This window comes from Charadrius vociferus, unplaced genomic scaffold, assembly GCF_000708025.1.
Source record: "Charadrius vociferus isolate BGI_N301 unplaced genomic scaffold, ASM70802v2 scaffold758, whole genome shotgun sequence".
NCBI classification, from domain to species: Eukaryota; Metazoa; Chordata; class Aves; order Charadriiformes; family Charadriidae; genus Charadrius; species Charadrius vociferus.
This window is the reverse complement of record NW_009649934.1, coordinates 346,992-359,358: the sequence shown is the minus strand read 5'-3', so window position 1 is coordinate 359,358 and position 12,367 is coordinate 346,992. Positions and strand designations below refer to the sequence as shown.

Genomic DNA, 12,367 nt, shown 5'->3' with positions numbered 1-12,367 from the left:
GGGGGGGGGGCAGGGGAAAGATGTAGACTTCTAAATATAAAAGCTAGATACTCCAAGGACAAGCCAACCTGAACAAGTCGTAACAAGGTCAAAGCTAAGTCTGGAAGCTGAAAACCAAAGAAGATACTGGAAAAAGAGCTGTAAACATGGATTACAGTATAGAATTGCAATTGGTTGATTTTAGTTTTCCTCTTTTGTTAACTTTTCCTAGTTGTCTCATGAAGAACTTGACCTTTTGCTTTCCTAGAAAGCATCCGATTCCTCCTATAGGCTTATTTGGAGGCAAAGGCCACATCCTTTTTACTGCATATAATTTCCTCAATAACAGTGAAAACGAGCCAAGTGGCATCGCAGATAACACCTGTGCACACCCTGCAACGTGGGACAGTTCCAGCATTACTTGCTTTTTGATGGTGGGCAGAGGAGGAGAAATCAGAACAGAGGTGTTTTTCACCAATATGTGAGAATCAGTTTTGGAGCTAACACAAAGCAAAGCATGATGTTTGGTGAAAAAAAGGCTTCCACCAGCAGATCTAATCCAGTGCCTTTCTGGAAAAGCAACAGATGGAGAAATAGTCCTTGGACTTCAGAGCAATTCATATCAAAACGTGGAAAGGTCTGATTTTTCTAATATCTTAACTTGCCTTGATAATGTTGCAGAAGTCTATTCATCCTAACGTCCCACACCTTCACTGTGTTATCTGTACCAGCCGCAGCAATGCATGTACCACTGGGATGAAAATCCACATGATTCACAAACCTGTAAATTGCAGTTAAATCCAACTGTTTACATTCAACTCTTGCTAAAGATCAAAAAGGTCTCTTCAAGAAGGGAAGCTACATCATGATGTATTGAACATTATGGAAAGGAGGAGATAACGTGAAAATCTGTATTGCCAAATTTCTCTTAAGACCCTGTTTACAACCCCACGCAGACTGGAGGATTATATCTAAGCATACCATCGCCAACGCTTTGCATTACAGCTGTAGAAGCTGTAGATACAAGCCTGCTGAGATCTGATGGATCCGACTGTCACAACAACACTTTCAAGTGTTCATTTAATGTTTGCATAATATATGTCTTCTATTAAATTAACAGGATTTCTAGACTGGTGTGTAGAAGACTAAACAGATATTTTTCTTCTATTACGCTTAACTAATTTTAGGATGGAGCTTAACTGAATTTGTGCCTGAAGTCGTATGTTGACACTTGGAAGGTAGTGAGTCTGAGACCAAGTTCCTTTCTGGCCCTGCACGCAATCAGTTTTTATTTTGAACACACAAGTACAGTAAAACCTTCAGAGAAGAGCATGTTATAACTTCTCACCCAAACCACACAAGAAATTGGGATAAAATAAATTATCCTTTGAGAATTCTTGTAGCAAATGCTGAGAAAGTTGAGATATTTCAATTGGTTGTTTGGACAAGCTATATTCTTAAAAGCACTGGAAAAAATAACACTGTCTGAATTTGTCTTAATATCATTGTATATTACCTGCAAAGAATACAACTTTGTGTTTAAAAATTCAATGCAGCAAGAAACTAAGAAGACTGCACTCTCAGTTCTCCAAAGACTTGTTTTGTGTTTCTGGACAAATTGACTTTTGCTGTGGCTCAATATTCTTCATGAAAAAAATCCCAACTCAACAGCTGTTTTTCCAAATACAAAGTGGGTTTTGGAATAACTTTGTTATTCAAAAAAGTAAGGATGAAATAAAGCATCCAAGTACCAATCTGCCAGTACACTTTTGCTTTTCTAATTTACTTCAACTCAGAGCAAAATAAAAAAGTTTAACATAGCTAGAAGAAGAAAAAACTTGGGCATCTCCAAAAATGATATAAACGTAAAGAAACTAAGGCTTGATGCATTGGACAGGTGATAAAATATAATTCTCAAGGTTCCAATCTGAAGAAGTCATAAAAAGGTCAAAGCCATTCTGGAAGCTCTTTTTGTATCTCACCCTCTGCTGGCTGCTTTTGTAATAGGTGCTAATGATTTTCTAGGAGGTAGAAACAATTGCCAGGACAAGAACCTCTGACTACACTCACAAAGCCAGGTGTACAGTCACCAGGCATCCCCATTTCAGAAATCACAAGGCAGCTGGTCCTCCTGCACTGCCAGGTACTTACCCGCCATGCTCACAGAAGGAGTGTATGCATTCTCTGCTGGTTTTATCCCACAGTTTGACAGTTTTATCATCACTGGCTGACACTATCAATCGTCCATCAGGAGAGAATCTAAGACAAGAGTTATAGCAATTAAGAAATGTTCAAAAGATGTACAGGGTCAATTGGATTTGGCCAGCTGTCAAAGTATATTGGTAAACACACCTCGCTCTTCAAGAAGGCACACTGGCAGTGAGCCTAAAAATCCAATTGCTAGAAGTTGAGGGGGAAAAAAAAAAAGCAAGCCATAAGCCCTCAGACTATCCCTGATTCCACAAGCACATAAAATAACCCTCAAAAAACTCGAGTGACTTAAGATCTCCTTTTCTACTGTTTCAATTTAAGTGTCTCAAGCTGTTCCTAGACCCCGATTCTAAACAATTCTTACCTTTGCCACAAACATTCAGAGCAACATAATTACTCCCAAGATACCCGCAGCAGCAGGAGAAACTTTATCATTTGAGTGCCTTAGAAGAATGTATTAAGCTCTTATCTCAAAATTTCATATACAAGACAGATCCAATACCTCTCTCCAGAGGCAAACATTTTACAGGATCAGGACTTGAGTCCCTAACTAGAGATCATCACCACACACACTAGAAAAACATTCTTTCTACTCTATTGTGGGCATCTATACATCTATTGTGGGTATATACAGCCACTGCCACCACCACATTCAAGAACTATAACGATTAAATTTTTTGCCTACAGAGAAACTGTGGCTTTATCCTACATGCATATATACATAAAAACTCCTCAGAACAACTGAGATGGACAACTGAAAACCAAATCTGAGACAGTTATCAGGAAATAATGTTTTTATTACGGCAGCACTTTCAGCATTTTCAAAGGAACACGGGTGATCATTTATAACTGGAGACATGACAAGCCTAAAAGTAACTAAGCTGAAATAACAATTACCATATAAATCTCTCATTTTGCTTCTGTTAGCAACTTCAAGATGCAGAAGTCTCCATACCAGGTAGAAGCAAAACCCAACAAATCACTAAGCAGGAAGGTCTCTGCTTGACAAAGATAACTGAAGAAACACAGTAGGTGCACAACTGTTATCCTGAAGGGATCTCTCCACAGGTCAGCAATACAGTTCAGTCACTAGACACATTTGAATCATCCTGAATAGAAGTGTGTTACACAAGACCACGATACTCAGTCTCCACTTTGAGGGATAAATCCCCATCCCTACATGTCAGAAAGCCGTACTTACCTGGCACAGCGAACCCAGTTTATGTGTTGACTAAGTGAGAACAGAAACTTCTGCCTGTGAACCGTCCACACTTTGACCGTTTTGTCATCAGAAGCTGTAACTAAGGACTGGCCATCACTGGAGAAATGAACACTTCTTACAGTTCCTGTATGAGCCTTGAAGACAGTAGATTCTCCTTTGCTATACAGAAGGAAAGAATACTTTAGAACTGCACAAAGACATTACGTACCTGAAGACACAAAGCTGCTGTATGCTGAGCAGTGCTATTAACCAGCATTTCTATGGGAACTGCATGTGCTTACATTAGGAAGAAATTGTTGATCATCCCTAAACAAACTTATTCTTCATGAGCTATACAGAATATATAACTAAATCCAGTTGTTCCAGTTAAATAATGAACCCAACTCAACAGGAAAAAAAAACTTCTTATAAAGGGGCAAAAATGCTATTGTTAAATTACTGCAACCATTTAAAAACAACACTTATGGAAACAGCAATATAAAAGAAGATGCTGAGATTCTGTAACGTTACCAGGTCCTTTGCTGCAAGGCAGGTGAGGAGGGAGGCAAGTGTTTTCACAGTTCATCTAGACAGAGCCAAGCCAGCAACCACCTCCCAGCTATTCCTGTAATGGCCCATACTCCAGCTGAACGCTTCTGATGCGCCATCACACAAGAAATAACAACTGAATTCAGCATGCCTGATGCTGTACAACTTTGAGCAAGCTACCATTACCTTAGCCAGGCAAGGCAAAAGACAAGGCATTGCTATTCTTCTTTACCCATCATTTCCAAATAAATACAAAAGGCATTCTTCTGGCAAATAAACACAAGGTGTATTTAGATATCCAAAGCACAACATATTAAGAGACCCAACAAAACACATCTCCAGCATGTACTGTACTACCAGGAGCTCTGTATTCACAGACGGAAGAGAACAACAGGAAGACACTGTGGTTTACTCCCTTCTCCATTCCGATTTAATAGGCTATATACTAAGGCTAAGGACTACTAAAACTGTAAAGGCCAAAAAACCCAAAATGCTATATGCCTTCCAGCAATATTCCCTCCCTCCTCAGAAAAGGTCACAGCTGCCTAGTTTTGTTTAATCCTTTAGCTGCCCAAAGGCAAGGAACACTAAAGACGGTAAAGGTTACTTCTCAGGAGTTTTCTTTCTGTCCAAAATCACAGAACATCTTCAAGTCTGATAAAAACCTCACGCAGAAACATGAAGTTACAAAATTCTGTCAGCAGGGCTTATAAAAAACAAATCCCAAAGACAAAAATCCATACACCAGTATAGCGTTAACTCCTTCAGTAACATATCACTCTTGAAAGGGACTGCAAGTTTTCAGATGCTTTGAAAATAAAGTCCCGGCCCACAGATAGACTATGGGGCAGCTTCTTCCTTCCCTTTTAATGACAGTGCAAAACTAGCCAGCTGAAGGTCTCAAACCTGATTCAACCCCAGTGCTTTTATTTCGTTCTATTCAGAAAAGACAAAGACTAATAAACAAACACAGATTAAAGGTGCCATGCAGCCAGGTATCCTCAACCAGCATGACAATACCAACTCCCTTTCCACACTCATCCTTTCCTAACATGAAAACCGTAGCTGTGGTTTAGACCACAGAGCTCACATCCCTAAGCAACCACGACAGAATCACCCAACACACCATTTAAGTTCAATTTTCCCATCACATCCTGGTCCTTTCTTAAAATTTATACTTTAGCTTCTGAGAAATCTAACAAGTTTACCCTGTAATTTATTTTCAGCATCTTGTGTTAGCAGCGCAACTCTGGAGATAGCAAAATGACATGGTTACTCTCTTTGTAGGAGATTGATGAGTAGCAAGGTTAAGTTTTAATCATAATCCACCTTGTGCCTTTTAATAATACATATGCTGACATGTCATTGTGATAATTTCTTCCAGGAAAGTTTAACTAAATGAAAATTAACTATAATTGAAGTTACAAGCTGCATATTTTAGTTTTATTTCACTATAAACTTTATACAATTTCTACCATATTCACTGTTTAGTCACACCACCGTTATGAAAACACTGAGACAGTTCTGTAGCTAAAGGATAAACTGGAATTTGCTCAAAAAGCAGGGCCTATACTGCTGTCACATGTGACTAACAGCGTATCTGCCCCAGATGCATAACTTGATCCAAATACAAAATGAGCGCTAGGAATTTACATTTACAAGAGTTCAGGCATTCTGATAGTGTCAGGTGAGTGTCCGGATGATTAATAGCTAGGGGAAAATGGGAACATCAATCTAGTTTAACTTAGGGTATTACTCCAGCAAACATTATCATAGATACTTAAAAGTCACTTTCAGAACCTATTCTTTCCATGGCAGAGGTTACCTGTGGCTTAATAGATCATCAAATAAAGCTTCCAACAGGTAATCATAACCAGAATAACTCAAAAATAAACAACTAGAAATGCCTTCCCAGGTTTCTGAAGTGACACGTTTATCTTCAGTTGGGGTATGTTTTTTGTACAGTTCTGTTTGGTTTGGGGTTGGTTGGTTGGGTTTTTTAATCCTTTTTATTTGCCACCACAATCATCAGGTCTGCTTCTGGACACAATCTTTTAGTTTTTGACAGGAGCAATTTACAACCTCACAAGGAAAGGAACCTCAAATACCTTTACATATGCCTGTCCATTCAGAAAAAAACAATCCCACTGTTTAGCGGGGGAACCAAGAGACCAGAGGAAACGCTGGCAGCTGCTTTTCTGCATCTCAGCTGCAAAAGCTTCTCATTACTTGCAGCAAGTTTTCAAACAGAAGTTCTGCAGCTCTCTCCTGTTTGTATTTCAACTGAGTGTTCCTTGCTGAAGGCAAATCACTTAATGCACCACAGAGTGAAATAATATAAGGTATGAAGCCTCTCAGCCAATGATTGCCAACAAGTTGACAAGCATTAATAAGTTAAGGCAACTAAACCCACTACTCAAAAATGGAAACTTCATAATTACACATTAAGCTGGCTAAGCTACTGAAAGGGCAAGTAAATTCTTGCTGATCATACGCAAGCTCACAAAAAAGTCAATACACATTCCACAGTAGTCTTATCTTAGTAATATGCCATCATTTACTATCAGTGGAATACAGAGTTAGTAGTTTTAGAACAAGAAATAAAGATTAAAAGCACCTAACAGTTCTGTGGACTACAGAAAGCATGCAAGCTAGTAACCTGTCCTGCTCACAGAACAGATATCTCCACCACTAAACCCCAACTTGTGTTTCAGCATCTTGTTTAACACTGGCAGAGAAGCAGAGGATCAATTTGCTAGAAGGAAAGTAAGGGAAGAAGGAGAAGAAAAATTCAATAACACAGCACTGATGAGTTACATTAGTGACTTGTTATATTAGCATAGGAAGTCAATTCCAACTTTAAGCTTTGCAAAGGATTTTAGTTTTGTTTCCAATGCAATTTCAAGAGCAAATTACCTCTCCCCTCTCAGAGCTGCCACATAAAATGGTTCTTCTTTCCTTCAAACAGATCCCAGTTCCATAGCTGGAGAACTGCTATCAACACGCAAAGGCAAATCCCAATCCATAGTTAAAACACAAAAAGAGAGACAGAAGGGAATAGATACTTACACACTGGGAACCCATAAACGGACCGTTTTGTCTCTAGAGCCTGAAGCCACCAGGTGACCAGAAGGTGAAAACTGAACACACATCACTGCATCTTTGTGGCCCACAAAGCGATAGGCTCTCATCTGAGGTCTCATACTCCAGATCATCAGGCACGAATCCATCGAGCCACTTGCTGAAATAAAAAAAAAAAAACTCGCATTAATTCTCCTCCACTTACACTGAAACTATATTTCACACCCAATTCACCATCACAGCTTCCAGCAATCTCAAGCACATTGTCCTTTAAGCTTCCCCGATGTATTGCATGCTTATATTTCATTAGTAATTCAAAACAAAAGAAGTCATGCATTGGTTTGGACTGACAATTCCACTTCCAAGGGTCTCTTCACGCAACAGCTGCAGAGGTAAAAGCCACACGTTGCAAAACTTCTTCCAAATAAATACACACTAAGGAAACACATAAAAGGTCTGTGGATGAAGTTTCTCTCATCACTCTTTTACTGGGAAGCAAAGACAGCTATCAGCTGCAGCAGGTCAAATATCAAGTAAGGCACTACAGATTAAACAGAGAAGCCCTGTGAGCGGGCTACTTAAAGGCAACCCATCTACCTCTCCCTCCAACACCTCTCCCTTGTTACAAAACATTGATCAAAGCTAGCTCAGCAGTTTTAAGAACAGTATATGAAAAATCCAAGTTTGCAATACAATTAGAGCAGTGTTCAGTTTGCTATTAGCAGGAGGTGTCAGCAGGACTTGATGGTAGTCATGAGAGGCTTTAAGGAAATACCGATGGAGACGGGGTTCCCTCCATCTACTCACACCCACTCTTTCACTCATGCCTACCTCTATCCTGTCCCGTAGCAATAAAAAGCAACCAACCACCACCACAACTTGCCTTTACTCTTGCGCTTCTAAGAAATGGGTGGAAGACAGCAAAGGCACGCTCTAAAGACAAGAAAGAAGAGAAAGAGCTGGAGGGAGACCCCACAGGGCAAAGACTCTACTTACAGGAAGGCAGCTATCCCCCAGGACAGATGCTGCTTTTTCAAGATCTCCCTCAGCAGCAAGAAGAAAGGGTCACTTCAGTAGAAGGCCGAATTCAGGTGCACATGCTACATCCATTGCAAGCACAACTGACAACTCATCCCCACAACACTGAATTTCATACAAGCTACATCCCTCTCCCTATCTGACAGGACCTGAATCAGTCCCTGCCAAGAATACCAGGCCACAGGTTTCCCAAATGCAAGAGTAAATTCCACGTCAGTCTAAAACTCCCCTGCTCGGGTCCCATCATGGCCTCGGCGCAGTGAACGCTGAAGAGCTGCTCATCCCCTATAGCCTGCAAGTCTGCAGCACTGGGACCCTAGTGATTCATAAAAAAGCAAACATATGTCCGTGACAACTTAAAGTCTCAAACAACAACAGTAAAAATACCCCTTCAAATCAATTTTAATGCCTAAATAACAGAAAACTTTATAGATTTTCCACAGGAAAATACCGAAGATACACATCTTAGCCTGCCAACAAACCCAAGCTGCATCTGTATCTCTCTAACCGAGTGCCAAGTAGGACATATCTCCAGGGAGATCTTAAGATGTTCCTAGGAAAAAGAAAAAGATCTGTTTGATGGTAGGTTCTGACATGGCAGTATCATTATTGCAAGAAATTTTTGGCAAAATACCGTATAGATTTTACTGAAAGCGTCCTACTACTTCACAGTCATTTCAACACAAAAAATAGTCATCTCTTTTCCTGCTATTGATTTGGGATTAATATATGTCTATTTCAAACACGATCATTCATTATGCATGTACCCTAAGGGGAAACAAAAAACCTTACATATTTGCCAGTTGAATTGTTGGTTTTGTACTTCATACAGGCAACAACTTTCCTTAGGGATATTAAAATTTAAAGGGAAACAACTGTGTAAAATAGATTGAGCACACGGCCTAGCGTAAAGATATTTGAACGTTAGTCATAACTACAGTAAGTCATTGCCTAGCAAAGAAATTAAGTTGCAATATCACAGCTTACCCAGGAGTGACGTTAAAAAAATTAAGGAAAATAATGCTCCGACATCTCAATAAAGCACTTCAGAATGATACTACTCATATGCGACTTGTTGGCAATAACTATTATCCTTACTGGATCAGGCAAGCAATCTAATGGGAAAAAAAAGACCAAGTTCTCTAGGCTTTGTTGTTTTATTTTTGGAGCGCAAATGAGGAAAAAGAACTTCAAAAATCTCGTAACAGTCAAGCACATACAACTGACTCAACAGTACATTAAAAAGAAAAAATTTTTAGAAATTGCTCCCTTTCTGACCTGACCTTATGTAGTAAAAATATCAAGAGCAACTATTTCATGGTCTAGATGGAGGCAGTAAGGGCCCCCGTACTACTTCTGAAATACTAATCAAAAGCAATTCTAAATTACATTCAGAGCACCCTTGCCAAACAGAGATCTACACTGACTGGATAGTGTTTTAGGGATACACAATCAGAATTACCAACATAGAGCAGAGTGAACGCTTTCTCTGCGATCAAAGACACAAGAATTGCAAAAGAAAAGATACCAGACAGCAATAAAAACAGCAGCAGAGAGCAGGTGGTGGTGCAGACCCCCAGCCCGCACTGCAATGTCAACACCAGCCAACATCGTTCTTGCTTTAGTTACAAGGGCTGTGGGCACAGCGTTGTTCTTGTTTCAATTTCAAGTGCAGTGAGCTGGGACAATCTGGCACTTTCTGGTTTTGCCTACTGGGGCAGTGACTTGAGACAACCTGCTATCTTCTTATCCTGGTTAAAGTACCATGGGTTGGGGCAATGAGGCCCTCCCTAACAACACCTGGAACTCCTGACGCCTGCAAAACGTACCGGAGACACCTCCTGCCCACAGCACGAGCACACTCGGAAAGTGTGGCAACATGAGGGCCAGACAAGAACTGTGGCCACAATGGAAAAGTACTGACCAAGTCAATCATCTTGCAACCCTATAACTATAAATTGTAAAGCGAGGCCCTTTGGAGCAGCATGCTGCTACCCCATATTTCACAACATGATTCAGACTGTCCACTGACAAAGGCAGACAAAGGGTTAGGAGTTTCAGACCATCTACTGACAGAAGCCAACGAAGGGAAGAGAGTGAGTATAGTTCGATTTCCATCACTGTGCAGCAAAATTTACTATAATCTGCAAAAAAGGAAACATCTTAACCATATGTTAATTGCTGTATCTGTTTGTTTGTGTGTGTTTGTGCAATTTGATTTAGGAAACTCTGTCATAAATCTCATCTTTGTGTGTGTTATTTGATTTAGGAAACTGTCACAAGTCTCAGGTGAACCATGCCATTTTTAAATCTTTAACTAAGTCATTGTGTTGATCATAGCAAATTCTGTTAAATCGCTCTGATAACTGGCTGATGATTGTTAAAAATGATAGAACCTAATCCTGTATTAATAAATCTTAAATTGCCGCTACCTGAAAGTTGTGTGGGATCCTAAATTAACATTCACAACAGAGGGAGGGGGTCCAAGACAGTTTGATTCATTTTTATTTCCTTGCAACTTCTAAAGCACCATGTAGATTGCAAGATCCAGAACAGAATTATTGTCTGCTAGACTGCTGCATTTCTATTTATTCATGCCTACTGCACCCACTGCCTCCAGGAACATTGCCCCAAACTATCATTTCTGCAAGCCAAAGCAATGTCCACCATGCTACACAGACTGAACAGTGACTTACTAAAAGCCAAAAACTCTCCTGGTTCCTACTCAATGCACATGCAGTGGATTACTGAATGGCAACTATGACATATGCCTTGGCATAAACACAGGCAACTGTCTAAAGGGGAGAAATGGAAGACAGAGAAGAAAAAGTAAGGTTTTACCTTAAGTTGACTGCACGGTAAAGCAAGGCACATGACAGTAGATGTCCCTAAGGCTCTAGCAGGATGCACAGAATCTAGTGCCCATATGGTTCAACAACAGCATTTTATTTTTTTTTTTTTTCAAAGCACGTAGAAATGTTCATCCTGAAATTCTCCAAAATCTCCTCATGAAAATAAGTTATTTGCTCTTGTACAGCTCAGTACCTCCACTGCTCCCTCCATTTAACTAAAGGAGAGAAACTCTTTCTTTATCATCTGGCCATCAAAACACAGAGACACAATTTACCTAATTGCTTCTTATTGAGACTGAAGTCCACACTAGTGACGGCATCTCTGTGGCCTTTGAAGTGTCTCTCCAGGGACGGATCTTCCTAAAAGACAATAATGTTTACACACTATAGATTAAGAACCATACTGGCACAATAAAATCATTTTATTTCTACAACAAATGAACCAAGCCACAGATTTATCCCAGAAAAGCTACGTAGAGATACAAACATCGCAAAACACAAAATGCAAGTTTCACATGTATCAACAAGCTTTAAGAGAGGCAAATTATCCAAGTTGATAATCACCCTGGATCTTAGTTGGCTTGCACAAATAATTTGTGCATTTTAACAACATGCTGCTGGCACAGACACCCCAAAGCTGACTCTGGGACAGACCAGCCACATCAATGACCACCTGAGCAGGCCATCAAGCTCAAATTAGCTCTGACAGCTGCTCACCTCAGCCCAGGCGTAGCCAAGAGGCCACTGTCTGCACAGAAGGGACAAATTTGCAAGACCTAATACACCTGTTAAAACAGACAGGGAGAATCAGAACTGCAGCAAAACAGACTGACCAGCTACCCTTCCCCTACAGCTGGGGAGCACAGCACATCCCTCCACAGCACCTTGCTACAACAGGAAAACAAAGCCTGAGGTCGGCAGGGGGAGCACGACACAAAAAAAACCCAAAACAAAACACTGAGAGGACCATTATAAGGGGTTGTAACACTTGAAAATTGTCCAGACTTCAGAAGAAGCTGATTAGCTTTCAATCCCTGCTCTCACACACGCAGCTTCTGCCTCCTGGCAACTCCCACCACAGCCTAGCCTACCTGCTCCCCCCACAAGCATCAGTCAGCTCCCCTGTCTCCAGATGATCCCAGAACCCTCCTAGGCTGCAGCCTGCCCTCCTTCAGGACCCAAAAACAGCCCCAGCATGCTTAAAACAAGCACTCAGTCAGAGTTGACCTCCCCCCACAACACCCAGCACAAGCCCTCCCCAGATCCAGAGCTCCCCCCACCCCCACCAGCCCCCCCAAAACAAAAACACAACCCAATCCCAGCTGTCACAGCACCTCAAGACCCAGAGCTGCCCACCCCAGCAGTATTAAGCCCCTCTAAGCCCAACTCTGCCCCCAGTTCCTCCCCAACCCCAACCGCATGAGGCCATCCCGCAACCAGAGCCCAGGTCAGCCCC

The 12,367-nt window shown here is 40.9% G+C and overlaps 1 protein-coding gene across 1 annotated transcript in view; it reads right to left on the bottom strand.

Moving 5' to 3' along the window:
* POC1A (POC1 centriolar protein A) overlaps window positions 1-12,367 on the bottom strand; it is a 58,624-nt gene that overhangs the window by 45,735 nt on the left and 522 nt on the right. Inside the window, exons 2-6 of the mRNA XM_009891280.1 lie at window positions 11,187-11,271; window positions 7,010-7,181; window positions 3,392-3,571; window positions 2,131-2,238; window positions 645-760 (exon numbers count right to left, since the gene is read on the bottom strand). Of these exons, the coding sequence (XP_009889582.1) occupies window positions 645-760; window positions 2,131-2,238; window positions 3,392-3,571; window positions 7,010-7,181; window positions 11,187-11,271 (661 nt within the window). The remainder of the gene's footprint in view (window positions 1-644; window positions 761-2,130; window positions 2,239-3,391; window positions 3,572-7,009; window positions 7,182-11,186; window positions 11,272-12,367) is intronic.